The sequence below is a fragment of the Accipiter gentilis genome, chromosome Z (assembly GCF_929443795.1).
Source record: "Accipiter gentilis chromosome Z, bAccGen1.1, whole genome shotgun sequence".
In the NCBI taxonomy this organism is placed as follows: Eukaryota; Metazoa; Chordata; class Aves; order Accipitriformes; family Accipitridae; genus Astur; species Astur gentilis.
In genome coordinates, this window is record NC_064919.1 from 29,319,277 (window position 1) to 29,338,027 (window position 18,751).

The window sequence follows — 18,751 nt, forward strand, 5'->3', positions numbered from 1 at the left end:
ACACTAGTGGAAAGGAGCTAAAGAAAGGAGCAGTTCAGCAAGTGTGCCTTCACAACCTGTAGTATTTAGAAAATTCTAGTGCAGCTTCCAGGTTGACTCCCCCTCCCTTCTACCTCTGCAAACGTGTGTAGCAAAGCCAGATGGATGCTGCTTTAGGTTTTCCAACCACCATGTCCAGAAACAGCAAGAAGTCTGCAGGTTTTGCTTGCATAAGTAGATGCCACTGGAAATTTAAAATCCTCCTCTGCACCATTAGCTCCCCTCTTTTCTTCTGCCAGTAATGGTTAGTGATACAGATTAATCTAAACTTTTCACAGGTATTGGAGGTGAGTTTGAAGACCAGTTATAGTGTAAATTTTGCTAACAAATTTTGATAATTCACAATGGAGAAAAAATATTTTCACATTTAAGAATTTAAAAAAAACATGTAAAGGGAAATCGGGGTGCTAAAACTAGGGTTTACTGGTATCTATTTTACATAGAAAATACTGTGGCCTAATTTCAGCTCTTAATTTTAATTGACCTGGACATTTGGTTCGTGGGGGGTTTTTTTGGTTTTTTTTTTTGGTTTTTTTTGTAGCACATGAATCCATGCAAACTGTGCACTGTATCATAACACAGTCTTACAGATTTAAAAGTATGTCCTAATGTGCAATTAAATAACAAAGTTGCTTTTGCATTGCTCAGCAGTGATCTGCTCCCCACAACTTGTATTGCTAATACATATGTAGTCTTTCAAACAAGTTCCCACAAGTGTGTTTGAATGGCAAGATAGAATTTCCTTCTCTGTACCATGACCCACACTTAATCCTAGTCCTCTGTAGCATAACAGACATTACTGACCTAAAATTTCTGATAAAACATAAATAAATCTGGCTTTGGCAAGCAAGAAGCTGTTGCAATTTAGTGCATTGATCTATAAATCCTCATTAACTACTACAGTGTACTGCTTTATTAGAAAACTCTTATTTCATCAAGATGCCTCCCAAGAAATCAATTTACACCTAATGATACTTGTGGTGAGGACACGTGCTTAATTGGGGTGATAGTTTCATTTAATTGGGACACCTTCAGGTGGCTTGGGTGACAACCTGCACATTACAGTTCAGTGTATCCTCATGGCAGCCTGCAGTTGCCCCAGTCTGCCCTCACTTACAGCTAGTTCAGTGAGCTACTGGAAGTCACCCGACATTTCTTGCCAGTGGGTCACAGCCTCCCTCCGATCACTCTGAATGACTTCCAGTATGTCAGACTATTCAAAACAGGGAGATGCTTGATACAGCACTACCATAGGGAAGGGTGCTTTGGTACTTCATTAGCCTAATTTTAATGAAAATATTCAGCCCCTACAATAGCTGAGATTCTTCGATCTTGAAAAGGCTTAAGAAAAGATTAATCAGCAATTCACAAATGTTAGTGTCATGTCTTTGAAGTCTCAAAGTGTGCAATTACATGTTGTTCATTAAAAAGCATAGTCTTAACAGGGACAATTGCTGAAACTAAATTAAACACATGCACTCCAAATCCACTAGCTGAGACTGAAAAACCAGTGTTCAACATTTAGTACATAAATAACAATATTAGCACATGGAACCTGCTAGGATGAAAGATGGTTTGCTGGCTTATTAAAATGAGAGCTATGATTACAGAAAGTTTGTGTCTTCCTTTTTACATGGGTTTTCTATTGCAGTATGAAGTCTCTGGTACATTGTTTTCATAATATGCAGCTTTAATATGAGATAAGAACATTCAGTGCTTTCAAGCAGGTTCAGATTTTCTGCTATTGTACATGTATGAAATTAGAGCATGCAACTTCAGGTGCTGAAGTTGCTTGCTGCTGAAAAGTAGTTGGTTGCCTGCCAACACAGTTATCATAAAATCATAGAATGGTTTAGGTGGGAAGAGACCTTAAAGATTATCGAGTTCCAGCCCCCCTGCCATGGGCAGGGACACCTTCCACTCGAACGGGTTGCTCAAAGCCCCATCCAACCTGGCCTTGAACACTTCCAGGGAGGGAACATCCACAGCTTCTCTGGGCAACCTGTTCCAGTGTCTTACCACCCTCAACGTATAGGATTTTTTTCCTAAAATCTAATCTAAATCTACCCTCTTTTAGATGAAAACCATTGTCCCTTGCCTGTCCCTACAGGCCTTGGTAAAAAGTCCCATCTTTTTTATAAGTCCACTTTAAGTACTCAAAGGCTGCAATTACATCTCCCTGGAGCCTTCTCTTCTCCAGGCTGAACAACCCCAACTCTCTCAGCCTACCCTCACAGGGGAGATGCTCCAGCCCCCCGATCATCTTCATAGCCCTCCTGTGTCTTTCTTATGCTGGGGGCACCAGAGCTGGATGTGGTACTCCAGGTGGGGTCTCATGAGAGTGGAGAAAAGGGGGAGAATGACCTCCCTTGACCTGCTTCTCTTTATGCAGCCCAGGATTATTGTAGAGACCAACCTCTGAATTCCAGAGAGCAGAGATTATGACTAACGCTCCATTAATCTGTTTTAGCTTGTACTTGCAGTTAAACTGTGTTTGGCTACTCCCCCCTCAACAAAGCATTTTTAAAAATTGAAGATAAGGATCAAATAAAGGAAAGGAGGCAGCTGCATGTCATCATCGACCTAATACCACGGAAGCAGAGAATACCCAACATCAGATGGACATTATGTGAGCCATCCAAATGTTAGAAAAATATACCCTTACTGATTGCTTTGAAGAGCCTGTGATCCTTTAGAACTGATGGCATATACACCACCTATGCTAGCAGTGCCACCACAGCTTTAATTGCTCACATTGAAAAATTCCTGTAAACTGGTGACTTGTCATCTTTGCAGACAGCTTTAGAAGATCCTTCCCAACCACCTTATTTGTTTTCATTCATATACAAGGGGATCAAGGCCACAGCTAAAAATAACACTGCCTTGCTTTCAAAAGCAAGACAGAAACAGGCTGTTTTCCTTGTAACATTAGGAAAATAGGAATTAGCAGGAAGGGAATCAACTTAGAATATGCACTAAATACGTATCACATGAAACTGAGCCTGTACTCCAGCATTTTAGAAAGCTGTCCTGCAGATTTTGCTATACTTGAGAAAAAAAACCCAAAACTGTCAAGGATTTTAAGTTTTTGTTCCGGAAAAAGGAGATTTACAAAACCTTGCTTGGGGAGGAAATAATATCTTTTGCTCCGCTATCATTACCCTTATTCCCTCAAAAAACACCTTGCAAAACCTGCTGCCAGAAGAAACCGAAAGCCTATTTTTCAAGCTCAACATCAGCAATAGCTTATTACAATACCTGCAATGACGATAACGAAAGCTGTTTCATAAAACCCTGAGGCAATTACAGCTGCATACACTCTTCTGGTAATACAGGCTTTAAAAGGAGATTAATCATGCTCTGATCTTCAAACTAGGCTGAAAAATCATGATGATGTCACAGAGTGATTCACACTTCAGATGACTCATAAAATCAGGATAATTATCTAGCAGGTCTTCTACAAGTCTCCTGTTCAATGAATGAGCACATTATGAGATTGAGGACTCCTGTTGCATGAATGAAAAAGGAAATGTGGAGAAACAAGAAAACAGTACTACAAATCAGGTAGAAAGAGATGCCTACCCTGACTAATTTGCATATTTAATTTGAGACACAGGTTTCCTCTTAGCTGTGACCATGTTTTATTAAAGTAGATACCCTGCAGTTTTATTATACAAGTAAAATTCCTCTTTAAATGTTTAAGCTTGACTTTGTACATGTATGTAAATTATTAGTCTTTAAAAAAAAGCCTTGTGACATAGCAAAATATTTTTCCAGCTTCCATACAAAATAGCACTTTTTTTCTGCGGGTAGAAGACATTAAAATTTATACTGTATTAAGTGGTCTGTGTAACTTACAAAAGTTGTATACAAAAAACTTAAAAGTATGCAAAAATTCCAAAGTACACTCCGACAGCTAATGCTCTGCGAATACTTTATTACACAAATTACATTCAGCTTCTGAAAATAGTGTTCTAACAGTGATACCATCTAAAAATAAGACATCCCAGAAACACATCAAGTTAGAAGAAGAAAAAAAATTAAATAGAGACTTTTTTCTTTCCTTCAATGCAATATAATGTTAGTGATTTTAAAAAAATAGAATAAGATTTAGCAGCTTCATTTTCTTGTGGCACTGTATTTTCTTTGTACTGCAACAGGTTAAGGACATTGAAGAGGAAAGGCACAAAACAGAAATTGGCAACTGAATAGTTATGGGAAAAATACTTTGATCAAGCAGATAGTAAGACTTATTTACAAGATCCCCAAATTCAGATGAGAAAATACTACTGCTTTAAATCAGTGCTGCAATTAGAAGACTGTTTGCTTTATTAAGATGTTCACATAAAAAACAACGGCACTGATATGGAACTTCCACACACTCCTCCACTTAAAAACCAGAACTAAAGCCAAACAAAAATTAAAGGAACCAGTGTACAGCCCCACACAGACTAGTACAGTTTACAATTAAATACACAAAATCTTAAACGTGCTTCAGGGAAAAGGAATCTGACATTCTGGGTTGAATCATATAATGGAGAACTCAAAGGCCGGTTTTAGGATGATGAAGGTGCTGAAGGAGGCGGAGGTGCTGAACACTCTTCCTCTGAATCTGTGCCATCATCTTCATCTTTTTCTTGATCACTTCCTTCAGTGCTCAGTCGGTCAAACCCTTTTCGGCTGTAGCCTTTGTGACTTGCAAAGAAGTTCCCAAGGTTAAGGCCACCACCGCCTTTCCCTGTGGAAAGGAAAGGCTTGTCATAAAGTTTGCTTTACTGTACAGGGGGAATAAAAATCTATCCACTCATTCAACAGTATAGTGGAGATTATTTTAAGTGTCCTTCCAGAAACTGTTCTTAAAGATCAGTACATGAGCCACAAAAGCTTAGTATAGAGATTATGAAACAGGAAGGAAATTAATCTTTGAAGTTTCAAACTATTTTTTTCAGCATCCATTGTTTCATCAAGTCTTCATGCAGGCTATTTGTGTTCCCACCAATTTGCCCTTAATCTCAAAGGGCTTCATTTCATTCACCAGATCCACATATAATGAGATAACTCATTATAACAGCTATTGCTCTCCCACTGGTAGTGACACATCTCTTCAGCAGGCAGATAATGACAGATGAAAGGTGTCATAAAAGACATTTCCACAAAACACCTGAGGTTTGCCCCCAATTCTTCCTCTGAGAAAGTTCCATCAAATCTGTTACTCAACTACAAGTGAACAGAGAAAAAAAAGAAGTCCAGTTACTGCATTCTTAAATGTTCCTCAATGACTTAGACTTACCTCTAAGTTTGCCTAAAATTCTGCCTGAACTTGAATCAAGTTTATGTTCTCCATCAGCTGAAAAATAAGGTAGATTTTAAAAATAAGCTAAAAAAATTGTATTCTATGATTAAATAATTATCTGTATTTTGATACAAACCACAGACATTCAACAAATTGATCAGCAGCTTTAAGAAGCAAAACTGATACTTTCCAGCTTCTTGATTAAGGGTGAAATTATAATTCCTAACTAAATTATCACCATGGATGTTCAGTTTATGCCAATTCATCCATTAAGAAGATTTGCATATTAGTTATTTCTGAGAATTTCATTCCCTCAACTGTTCACTTATGTTACTGTGAAGAGTTTACAGGAAGGACAAGAACCTTGTCATTTATAACGTGCACAACTACATTCCAGCACACTGCAAAATACAGATTGACATTTGAAATGGTATAGTTTCCCTATAGAGAAGACTGGCTTTCTGAAAGACAGTGATCTGTGAATTTCTTCAGGTATTTTGGTGGAACTTTCTCTCCCCCCTCACAAACTATATCCTTCTCCCTGGTGATTCTATCCATCCTTCATCTGAAGAAAAATCAAATGCCATGACCAAACTGTCTTTTCCTATGTATTACTCAGTTTCCATAAATGTGTGCAAGAAGTTTACTTTTACCAATGTAACTGTATCACACTCTTTAACACAGTAAATTCAAGCACTGCTTGAATCCAAATGGAATGCAAAGATGCTATTATAGATGGTATCCATTAACAGCAGTACTGCAGTATTCTAGACTGTTAGCACATTTGATGTGCTAAACATGTTTGAACACAGAGTCAGGAAGCTACACACTGAAATCTTCGAATAAAATACATCCAATTCAGTCGCAAAGCAATATTATATCGCTGAATTACCTACTCTGTCATAGCATGTCCTGGCCAGTGGCAGAACTGTGTTATTTGTCTGCTCCATGTACATTTTCTTGTCTTGATGGCAATATCTTGATAAAACTATTTATGTAATACAAAATAACAAGTGTAATGATAAAACTCCCACTGCAGTCTACGAGTTTCTCAAAAATATTGTTATTACATAATACAAATTAAGAACGAATTTACATAGCCTTGTAAGTACCAATTACAGCTCTCACAGCAAGGGATGAAGGTGCATTACGGAAACATGTCTGACTCACAAAATGCACAAGGTAGTAGAGAACAATAATATGTAATCTCTTGTAAATGTTATCTGCTTGCATTTTGCTTATACCTTTATAATATCCATAGAGTCTTGTTCTCAACAATTTAAAGATCCCAAACTGAAAATCAAACTGTGCTCAAGGTATTAAAATGTATGTATTCTAGGCAATAACATAAATATATTCTAGTTATTTCTGAGATACCAATTTTTGGCTTGACACCAATTAAAGTTTTAGATACAAGTTCTGAAAAGGTGGTGGCTTGAGATATAATATTAAAGGCACAGAGGGGTGCAGTTGCTGTGTGCATGTCGATTCTTAGTTTGCATGCAGCTTCACAGTAACTGTTCAGAAGGGTAAAGAGACAGTATGCCTTTCTCCTGATATCCTTGTCCCTCAGTGTTCAGTGATGTTTTGAACTGGAATAATAAAAGCCTGTTCTCTAGAGTTACTCATGGTTACCTCCATAGACAGTTGTCTTCCTCCACCGAATAAATAGTAAAATTGCCAGCAGGACAACAACAGGAATAATTAGAAGAGTTGTAATAAGAACAAAGGAAACTCCAGTGCTGGCCTGTTGGACCAAATGTTGCTTTTCTTGCTTCTTTAGGTGGTCTGTTGATTCTGGGGTGTTTTTCAATCTGGCTTCTACAATTGTTTCTGTTTCTTTAAAAAGAAGACAATTTCAGTATGTAATCCATATGCATCAAGAAACACAGAACAAGGCGTTAAAGAAAAGAACAAGCTAGAATACCTGAAGTGCTGAGTAACAAGGAAACAAACGACAAACACTTATGAAGACATTTTTAGCTCTTGCTGATGTTATCCCAAATGTAAGGCAGAGAGAGTCGGAATGGTATCACTCACTAGCAAAGATGCCCTCCCCTTTTCTTGAATCAGGAAAAGAAAGGTGTCAGGGAGAGTTTTGTCTTAAAAAGTATCTATCATTTAAAATATAGGAAAATCCCCCAAAGATCTATTTTTACAAATAGGTGTCTGATGTACTAGCAATGAAATATCTCCTTTTGATAATAACTCTTCCACAAGAAATACAGAAATCCAGTATATGCTGTATTATCATAAACAAAAAAAGGAAAGCATTTAAAGTTCTTTTTAATAAACTTGTGACAAAGGGTTAAATTTTCAGAACTGCTACACCCCGTGACAGAACTTTGGCTTTGTAAATTTGGAGAGCCTTTGAAAGCATCCAATCATTCCTTGACCAATTTGTTACCTCTCCACCTACAAGGAGAAAAACCATTTCAGTAAATTTCTCTATGATGTTTTGTGTGTGTGTAAAGGATCACATGCTTTATGCTAACTTTTAATGAGTAAAACCATCTAGCTATACGTTTTCAAGTCTGACTTAACTGCATGTCTTAAGAAGTAGCTGCATCAGAAACACTCTGAATCAACTCTGTTTTGATTCTGTATCAAACTTAAAATGATGGTCTATTCTGAAAAAATAGCAAATGCTTCAGTTTACACTTAACACTAATACAACGATAACGATATCATTGTTATCACTAATACAATGATACATGCTGTCTGTTCAAGTAGTAGTTACAGCCAAGAGCAATTTTCCTCCACCATCTCTCTGGGCAAAGCTACAGTTCTTCATGTATTTTCCCCCGACTTCACAGTAGTGCAAACAATAGTAACAGTCTGTCACCAGGAGACTGTGAAAGTGCAGGCCACTCCTGTCCATTTATTAAGCAGAGGATAGCTATCTGTTTTCTTCAAGTGGAGTTGAAAGATAATAATTTCAGTCTAGGTACCCTAAGCAGTTTTAGAGATTGTTACTCAGAAACTGTTTCTTACCCTGGTGATACTATCGCATTTTTGTCTGTAACACTAGAAGTGTGAACTACTATGCTATCCTTCTAAAGAAAACCAAAATGCATTAATATATTCCTAGATTTGTTGTACTGTGGATGCTGTAATGTCAACACTTCCCTTCTGAGTGCTTCAGGAGGGCTGATGTACTAACAGAGATAAAATAGAAGGAAAACAGTTTTGGCAATAAGGATTTCATTGCTTTATAATGTCAGCCACCTTTATTCTACTTTATTCTAATGCTTGCAATTGGCAGTTGGGATCTTTTGGTATTTTTCTCTGCCTGCATATATATGGCTAAAGCAAACCACACAAGCTCTGAATTCAACCAAAAAAACCCAATTCAACCAAAAAAAGTTAAGAACGTTTGAACATTTTATAAAGGCTTCTCCATAGCCTGATACTGTTTTTCTGAAAGGGAAATAAACTTTTCCTTTTCAACACAAAAGACCTACACAACAGAATACAAATGGTTAAAATTACTTTCCATCTTCTTGAACTGCTATTTTACCTCTTTCAATTTCCTCTATATGTATTTCTTTATATTAAGTTTCTACATGTTTTTATTTTCTTTTTTTTTGTGTGTCTGTTTTTCATTTTCACACAGATAAATTGAAAAAAAAGGAAGCAGTAAATCTAGGGAAATAAATCTAAATAGAAAAAATTACATTTTTTCCACATGGTGTGACTGGCAAGGCTGCGTACTGAAAGACTGTGCAGCAAGATACACCAATTGCCATTTCAAATAACCCTTTTTTGGTGGTTAAGCGTTGTGGAGCAGGGGGAAGGATGCTGGGGAGTAACTATCACAGTTACATTTCAGAGCTATTTCTGCATTGAAGGGAGTTGACACAGATATCAATCTGGACCACACCAGATGGTGGTACGGAACAAATCCATTGGTTAAATTTTTATTTTAGTGGTTGTGAAGCACTTGTCATCACTGAAAATGAAATGTTTAGATTGGCTGTAAAATAGCATCTACCAGGTGACACTGTTATAAGCTGCTTTCTAGTGCTTCCTGTGCCTGCTCATTTTATGTGGGTGAAATGGTGGTGAAAAATAAAATGGTCAAACTAGTTAGTATTTTCCCCTTGAACCTGGCAGAAGCAGTCCTAGTCTCTGTGAAAATACAAATGTGATTCCTTCATTTCCATTATGAATCAGACTAACCTTTTATTTCCTGTACCTCAATACCAGCCTTTTTAACTGACCGATGTTCCATTTCTGTAAAACAAAATTATTCTTCAGGACAACTGACATTTCAGAAAGACACTCAGTGACATTTTCCTGCTAGCTTTCTCAAATGTACAGTACAATCCTACAGTAAACAATCCCATCAGCACCTGAACTTCACTAAGGAGAGTCAATATAAACCATTCAGTAGCTCACAAGGCCATGGAAAAAAGAAAGATTGATTCATGAAAGGTGTTTGCAATAATTAACTCCAATGCCACAGAGAGATTTTTATGGGCACATGTAAAGGTTCAGAAAGTCCCACAAAAATAAAACTGTTCATTATAATCAAAATCATGATGGATTAAAGGCTGGCTGAATCAGGGCTTCTCAGCTACTGCAGTTTTATACTGCAACAAAAGCTTAAAAGAAAATTATATACAAGGACTTTCCTCATCTAACCTGTAAGTGATGAATAATTTCATCATTTTTTTGTTCTTATGTTTCTTTGAATAAAAGCCTAGAAGTCTTCTTGTTCAGGTTAGTATATACAGAAAAAGCCAGAATCCAGTCAGTATTACAATTTATCTGGTCCAGTTTCCTGTTATTAAGAGCAGCTGATATCAGATGCCCCAAAGGAAAATCATGAATTATAAACAGACAAATATGGAGTAACTAGCTTAGTCAGAAGTTAATTTGTAACAGCAGACTCTTACTGGTTGACTAACACCCTGAAGCCTGAGCTTTATCTCTCTCATACATTTTTTTATCCAATATAATGTAACAGTGGGTTATATTTTTATTCCCGTAAAATATCTAATCTCTCTCTGAATCCTACTAAATTGAATCAGGCCCTCTCCCTGAAGTCAGGCTGCTTGCCTTGGGTGTTACTAGATTAAAACTAGGAAGTGTTTCCACTTCATGGAAATAGGACTTCAAATTATACTAGATTCATCTTCTAATGATACATAATCCCAATGAAATGAATGTAAATTTTAAGTTGACTTGTGTTTTTACTTCAGCCCCTGGGAGTCTCCTATATACCTCAAAGGAAGCAGTTGACTTCTCAGCAAATGATACATTAAAATTACTAAAAAGCTAAAGAGTCATGCTTTTGTTTAAGCAGGTGTTAAATGACATTGCAAGGGATAGATCTACCATGGGCAAATGCATTTTGATCTCTCCTGCAACAAATGAACTCATGTACTCAGGACTCTTCTTCAGCCATGCTGAAGAATGGTCTTTTAATTAACACTGAGCAGTAGCACACAACTTCTGCAGGCAGCACTTGTACTTAAATCATTGTCATTAAGATACCAGGTTCTTGGGCAGTGGTACCAGATAAATGGTACTGATCTGAAGATACAAAATGTGAAGTTGTGATATTAAGAACAAAAAGAACATACTTTCTAAGGATGCAAACTTCCACACTGCTCTGGCATGAACATCTCCAACGAATACTGTTTTATCTTCTGAAGCAACAACATCATGTGGCATCACAAAGTTCTGTGAAGATAAGCAGCAACAGATTACTCTTCAGTGTCTACACACTCATGAGGCGTCCTTAACCCTGAACTTGAGACTGGTCATATTCAGTCCTTAGACTGGAAAATGCAGCAGGTGCTGGTGTGAAGGCCTAACAGGAGTGAAGGGAAAGGAATTCCGTTTCTATTACATGTTTGCCTTCTCCAGGATTAACAACATGGATATTACACAATGTATCCATGCTAAACAATTTTATATTTATACTATCTATAATATTTATAATATTTATAGTCATATTCTTGCATTCAATTTTATCCTGTAAAATTTATATTTAAAATATCATAGATCTTGGTTTCAAGCCCACATACTTAGTTTTCGTCAGAGTTTATATACAACACAGCTATTTGTTATACTCAGAACCCCCCCCCCCCCCCCAATATAATTTAAAACTGGACCACAAATAACAGACTATATGTGTTACCCAGAAATGGGAATCTTAACATTCATTCTTTAGTCTAAGACAATCTGTGGAAATTTTTTTAAAAAAATAAACATAACTTTTACATACAATACTGTATGAACAACATTTAGCCTTAACTTCCACACTAATCTTCTGTAAAGAAGGGATGTAGACATACAGTTGAATATTATTTCTGCTTATGAATATATGCTATTTTTTGACAAATTACTAGCACCTAAATATATGAGTATTTCAAGTTGTTCATTATTCTCTTAAATTAGCTTTTAAGAACTGTCTTGACAGCAATAAAGTAGGATTATACTGACTGAAGGTATTATCTGTACGAATCATCTTGAGGGTAGTATAATTTTTGAATGTGTACCACATGTAGAAACTTAAGACCCAAAATTCTAGTGTCTTTATTAAGTTAATATTATAAAGAATTCCTTTTGAATACCTTACATTATAAAACATCTTATTTCCTGTAATAGTCTTATGAAAGTTGGAGAAGTAGGATGTTAGCAACATTCCATATATGTAATTATATGCACAAGGCACTCTGTGCAATACTCCACCTTTCTAAGCGGAATGAAAGTATCAATTATTTCTCCAGTAGAGAAGTTCATCACAAATCCTTGCACTGGTTCTGCCTCTCCAGGATAAGGCATTCCATTAACTGCAAAGAGGAAACCACCTGCAACAATATTAGATTTCCTTTAACAACCCACACGTAACAAACTACAGTGAAGATGAACTGTAATAATATAGACGAAAAACGGCTGGCTGAGAGAAAGAGACAGACAGACAGAAAAGAAACTCAACTTTCCTCAAATCACAAAAGGAAAGTTAAGTAAGGTGAAAGTTTGGCATTTTAAGAGAGGCACACTTTGTCCAAATGAGAAGAACAAGCAAGGCAATATTTTACAGATTGGTTAAAAGTAAAAAGAATGTGAAGGCGTTAAAAAAAATAACCTGAAGAATGCCTTGCTACAGATGCTTGATCTGGTAATGGAAAGTCCTTTAAATGCATCAAAAGCAGAAAGTCAGCTAGGGAATCAGTGGGACCACAAGTGGAAAAGGTGTGAAAGGGGGACTCAGGGATGAGAGGCCTGTGGCAAAGAAGCTCAGTTTTTGTCAGTTTTTTCTGTTGAATATGTTGTGGACATTCTGACACTATTTTTTGTAGCAAAGAGGTCAGAGGAGCCCGCTCAAATGGAAGGAGAAATACAAAAGGTATTAGACAAGTTGGAGGTTAATATTTCACCGGGTTTGGATGGCATTCACTCAAGTATAGAAGGAAGTCAAATGTGAAATTACAGACCTCAGGCCAAGTTGAGTAACCTAGCACTGCAAACAGCCAGTCCTCCAGAAGACTAGCAGACAGCCAAAGTAATGCCCATCTACAAGAAGGGCTCAAAATGGTGCCTTGGAACTACACGTCAACCATTCTGGCTTCCAGCCCCAGTAAGATGGTAGAATCCATAATGAAGAATAAGACATGGGTAAGTGTAGCCTGCTGGAAACAAGTTGGTATGGCTTCTATAAGGGGAAATTGTGCCTCACCTGTGAATGGGCAGAAAAAGCACATAGGTAAAGGAGATTCTGTAGATGTACTTGGATTTTCAGAAAACCTTTGACAAGGTTATGAATCAGAGCTTATTAAAAAATGTGACTTGTCAGAGGGCTGAATGAGAGATCTGTTAATGAACAGGAAGCAAAGAGAAAAGCTTAAGGGCAGAACTTATAATCTTTCAGGACAGAAAAGTCTGAGTAGCGTGATCCTGCAGGGTTCAGAGCCAGAAACAATTTCATTCAACAGTCCTCATCAGTGACCTGAAAAATGGGGTGCACAGTGACATCTCCCAGTCTGAGGAAGGTACTGAGCTCTGCAGAGTAGTTAAAAGCTTGATGATACTGAGAAAGTCCAGAAAGACTTTTTGTAAGAATACTTGAGTTGTCAAACAGATGGCAGAAAAGCTTCAACAAAGAAAAATGTAGAGTGACGCTTCTGTGAAAATGTAATCTAGATCACGCCTATGTGATGTTTAGCTTGGAACTGGCAGCTACAACTCAGGATAGACATCTCTGAGCCATCACTGAAAGGTCTCTGAAATTTTTGGCTCCATGTACAGTGACAGCCAATATTTCAACAGAATGTTGGGCATCATCAGGAGGAGAATTAGGAATGGAGGGGACAGTTCTGCCACTATACAAAAACTCAGCATGCCCACATCTTAGAGTACCAAGTGCTGTTTTACTCTCTGCATCTCAAGAAGGTCCTAATGAAGTTAAAGATGCTAGAAGAGAAAGGCAACTACAATAGTCAAGGGGGTGAAGCAATTAAATGGCATATGGGGAGAGACTAAGGTGGCTGGGGTTCTATGGTTTGGAGAAGAGAAGGCTAAGAGGCAGCAGATATGGGGAGTGGGAACTGTTATTCACCAACTCCCCAAATACTGGGACTGAGAAGCACTCAGTGAAGCTAGGTCACTATTTCAAATTAGAAAAATAAAGTGAATAGTGAACTTCTGGAGCCTGTAACTGTAGGAGGTCAAGGAGGCAGACAGTACAAACCAGTTCAAAATGGGATTAGGAAAATTCATGGGCAATACATCTATAGAAAGATCCTACAAAGAAGAGGTCAGGAGCTACCACCTAACAGCCTTAAATAAAGTGCTCATGGATGCATGGGGAGTAAGAGAGGAACAGACCACAAAATGCAGCCAGGCTTACACATTCTCCTTAGAAAGCCTCTCTTGCTGCTACTGTCAAGTGACAGAGCTATAGGTATCAAGTATATCATCCAGTACAGCATTTTTATGTTGGCAGATGCAAGAGAAGTAACCCTGATATTAAATTTGATATCAACTATAGAGTTGGGAGCCTGACATGCCAAAATTCCTCATCCAGTTCTTGACATTTACATTACCTTCACTACCGGTATTAAAAATCCAACCCAAAAACTTAAGACAGTAACTGTTAACCAGATTGTGATATTAAAACCCACAACTTTTTCAAACTGCTTGCTTTCAGATTTTTTTTTTTATGAAACACAAAACTTTTCTTGATAGTTTGGAACCTCTTTATTTTGCTCTCTTCAATGGAGCTTGAAATGAATATTTTAAAATGTTATCATTAACTGATTATTGACTCTGTAGTCACTAGGAAGCAAACAAGATCATCTACTTGTTGACATCACATTTAGGGAGTCTAATCAGTCATTTCTCACAAGCAGAGATCATATGCAAGCTTCCCTCACCCCACAAGTAGTAAAACAGGATAGTTCTAAAACTTTCCATTATGTCAGCTCAACTTTGAAAGACAGTAAGTATCTGGCCTAAGATAACAGGATAGCACTCTTTATGAAATAACACTGTGTACTGCGACACACTGGCCTAAAGCAACTACTTGAAACCTGAAGAACAGGAAAAAGATTACCTGGAACATATGAAACTGCAAACAACTCTCTTCCAAAGGATTTGTGCTTGATCTCTCTTATGAACTCCCCAGTCTCTAACTTGAAACACTGAATCCGACCATTTTCCCTGTCTGCAATGCACAGCTGACTGAAGTCAGGGATCAGGGCTAAGCTGTGAGGGATATGAAACTGTCCAGGTCTGGCTCTGCCTAAGGAAGTCTCTGCAATACAAAATATCCAGGTTTGTGTTAAAGTATACACTGAAACTATCAGTTTCACTTAGAAACAGCAATATGTCACATAACACAATGTAACACTGGGAAAAGAATAAAGTCAGCTTGCTTTCTTCTAGCAGTTTTACTCATTTAGGTAGATAAACTGTGGTAGTCTTTTGTGTTGCCTTTGTAAATCCTGAATTTATGAATTCTCTATTTGCCTACAATATTTGGCATAGTTTAATGCCTGATACATAAATCTGAATCAGGCAGAAATGTTATTATTCATAAAAATTAAAACAGATGAGATCATGGCATAAATCCTGCAAAATGGTAAAGGCTTATACTATTTGACCAAATGTTTAGGAAAAAAATAAGGTTTTTGTGAAAGAACACATTTTCTTGATAAGATAGGACATTCCAATACTTGTACTGAAAGCATGCTAACAATTTCCCATTTTTTATTTTTAGTGACTATAAAACTACTACAAGTAGCTATATGAATAGAAGAGAGAAAATTGGAATGCAATGACAAGGCTGACATTCAGCTAGGGCTTGGAAGGTATTTCAGTAATAGAAATTTGTAAATAAAGTAATAGTAACATCAGCAATCTCATGGTTAATCATGAGTTCATGATAACAGCAGTATGGGTAAAGTACCAAGAGCTCTGACCTGTACCTTCTCCCCACTGCATCACGTACAACCCCTTTGGAGTGAACTGAATGACTCGACTGTTACAGTAGCCATCAGAGATATAAATGCTGCCAGTGATCGGATCCACAGCCACATCAGTTGGTTGACAGAAATGATTTCTGTCACTGCCCGGTTGCAAAGCCACTCCTAAGATCAGTAGTGGTTCTTTGTCATGTGCTCCCAGTTTGAAAACCTTTTTTTTAGTCAACGGGAAAAGAGAATAGGTTTCAGTTATGTAAGGTGAAACATAAGAAGGATGACTGCCTATGGAAAAATATCTATTACTGTATATAAAATTTATATACCAAACTGAATCTTAATATATTGACTATGACATCTATTACCAGTTTTTTAGTAGTGTTGATTCTATGAAATTTCTGCCTAAAATATAAATTTCCTGTGATTACAGCAAAGGATTTAGTTTCACATTCTGGATTTAAGTACATAGGACAATTGATAAGCAAAGATGCAGCAGAAAAATCTGTTCTTTTTCAAAAGAAACACTGCTTTAAAACAGATAGTTTTATTTCTGAATACTATGTCCATGTAGAAAATTACTCAACACAACTATATTCCACGAAGGCCACAGGGGTCAATTTGTGTAGGCATATTCTTAATATTTATCTTAACAGGCATAGATAAATAATTTACATCAAATCTCTAGGAAAGCAAAAACATTCTGTGGCAAAATATTAAAGTCCTTCTATTAAAGCTTCAGAAACATACCTGATGGAGAGCTACATCAGTGACCCAGTAGTTACCATTTTTATCTATACTCAAACCATGTGGTAAATAAAATCTGCAAGCGCAAATGTAGAAGAATCAAGTTAAAAACATTTTTCAGGAAGAATGATGTAGATGTAAAGATTTCACTTTTTATCTACTGATCAACAAATGCTGTACACACTAACTATCTGTAGTATTTAATGAAAAAGATAGCTTTACAGAACAGAATTTTCTTGACAAGTGTGTCTCAGCTCTGAAATTCAGTTGATCTCTGGTATCTCACTCAGGCTAATATTTGGTATCTTTAAGGACAATATACAATACTCATGAGCTCTGCATTTCTGTTAGTCTGGCTAGTAGATGAAATCGTATGAATTGCTAGAAAGCAAAGGTGGTAAAGATGGCAAATTACTTTTATTAGTTGTTGATTTTGTAATTATTTATTTATTGTTTAAATAAATTCAGTGGCTACAATTACACAGTGCAACACAAAACATACATGAAAATGGGTTTGGGGACTTTCTGGAGTAAAATACACAGAAATGTTAGTTCAATAAAAGAAAAAATAACTTACAGACTTCTGCCCATGGAATGAAGCAGTTTTGCATTACTTGGATTCAAGACAAGAATTGTGTTCTGTTCAATTGGTCCAAGTCCTCTTTGCTGATAAACAAATTTGCTGTCAAAAGAACTACACAAAAATAGTGAAATAGAAAGCCAGCATTAGAAGGTTCCACTGATGAACAATACACATGCAACTAAAAGCCAAGCTCTGTAGTTTAATTGCAGTGTGGGGTTACTGGTTTCGTTTTTTTCTTTAAGTAAGCCTTATTGCATTACTGTATGATCATAAGAGTTACAGCATTGGATGTCTATATTTTGTACTGAAGTTATGACTTCCAAACTAAAGGAGCACCAAATTAACACAGCAACAATTAAGGTAATCCTAAAGCAAGCAAGAAAAAAACCTCTTCCTTTTTTTTTTCCTCTTCTTTGCTATGGCAAATAAAAAATGGGAAATCAAACAATGCAGCCTAAGTAAAAATATAGCTAAACACCAGGTCATAATTGCCAGTAAAAACAGGTATACTTCATATGTCTAAGGCAGTGTGTGCATGTTTGCGTGTCTTTTTTTTTTTTTTTTTTTTTTTTTTTTTCAAACACAACTCAATATTTTGCCAGAGCTTACTGCTGTAAGATTCAGGTCTTAAGGTTCTTAACCTTTTCTGAGTGTGCTTGCACAGCTTGAGAGTGTAGGATATGACATGTATTTCTCCTACCCCAAGAAGTCTACACTCGATTTTCAGGGTATGTGGAATATATTAATAAACGACATTTAAACATGTCACTATTTCAGACATTAAGAACTGGGATTAGCTTTCTAGAAGACATTTACGAGGCATAAAATTATCATATGTTTGAGAAATAAAAAATATAGTTGTCTGTACCCCTACGGAGAAGTTGGCTATTACTCTAACCCGTTGAAATATATGTTCAGCATTTAGTGAAGGTAAATAGAGTGTAAAGTATTTTGAACAAAATTTGGTTTTAAGCAGTTTTATTTAAAAATGAGTCTAATACTCCTAAGGACTTACTTGCTCTAGGTGTGGATGACCACAACTGGAGAACCAACACTGGACAGTCTGAACTAATATCATTAATGTTATTATTAACCAGCACAGCTAATCACAGAAGTAAATCTTAGTGATGGTAGGTATTGTACAAAAAAACCCACAGAAAAAAAGATTGTATCTCTGGAAAACTCACTATCTAGACAACTTAGTTTCCTTCCCAGCGTTTGAGACCAATTTCCCAGGTAGTCAATGTTCCTTTGTTTCAACTGATAAATAAGGACACTAACAATGCTTACTACTGCTAGCTTAAAAGAAGCAAGACCAAAACCAACCAAAACAAAACAACTGAACACCTTGCTGTTATATGTCATGCTGCTCTGCAGCATGGTTTTCTAATAGATTCTGCAGTTTGATATCAAAGGACAACTAAAATATGCTGCCTATGTCACTACTTCTGATTTCAAACCCCAATGTAATTCCACAGCTATTTTTCTACTTTTCAGCTGGCAACTTCATACTAATACAAACAATTTATTGCTAAATCTAACATCCTTCTGGTGGGCTACATGTTAAATTTAGACAGACCACCTGATCTCATAACCCCTGAAGGCACAACCCTGAGCTCTATTCTTGATCAATATCCATCACCGTTGTGGTACTGT

General features: G+C 36.8%; 2 protein-coding genes across 14 annotated transcripts in view; one reads left to right on the top strand and one right to left on the bottom strand.

The window, feature by feature from the left end:
• Positions 1-18,751, top strand: part of GIN1 (gypsy retrotransposon integrase 1) — a 48,429-nt gene that overhangs the window by 18,003 nt on the left and 11,675 nt on the right. For 7 of the 9 annotated variants that reach the window (XM_049796346.1, XM_049796348.1, XM_049796345.1 and 4 more), the window contains one exon: positions 2,510-3,842. The exons of the other annotated variants lie outside the window; for them this stretch is intronic. The gene's annotated coding sequence lies outside the window, so the exon portion shown is untranslated. Of the gene's footprint in view, positions 1-2,509; positions 3,843-18,751 lie in introns of those variants that run through there. 9 annotated transcript variants of the gene reach the window in all.
• PAM (peptidylglycine alpha-amidating monooxygenase) overlaps positions 3,957-18,751 on the bottom strand; it is a 151,205-nt gene continuing 136,410 nt past the window's right edge. For 2 of the 5 annotated variants that reach the window (XM_049796313.1, XM_049796315.1), the window contains exons 17-26: positions 17,090-17,206; positions 16,516-16,588; positions 15,769-15,982; positions 14,901-15,101; positions 12,038-12,156; positions 10,924-11,023; positions 9,515-9,568; positions 6,968-7,171; positions 5,330-5,386; positions 3,957-4,777 (exon numbers count right to left, since the gene is read on the bottom strand). In XM_049796313.1, the coding sequence (XP_049652270.1) occupies positions 4,596-4,777; positions 5,330-5,386; positions 6,968-7,171; positions 9,515-9,568; positions 10,924-11,023; positions 12,038-12,156; positions 14,901-15,101; positions 15,769-15,982; positions 16,516-16,588; positions 17,090-17,206 (1,321 nt within the window). In that variant the 3' untranslated portion in view covers positions 3,957-4,595. The remainder of the gene's footprint in view (positions 4,778-5,329; positions 5,387-6,967; positions 7,172-9,514; positions 9,569-10,923; positions 11,024-12,037; positions 12,157-14,900; positions 15,102-15,768; positions 15,983-16,515; positions 16,589-17,089; positions 17,207-18,751) is intronic. The other 3 variants (XM_049796314.1, XM_049796316.1, XM_049796317.1) reach the window with 2 other exon arrangements.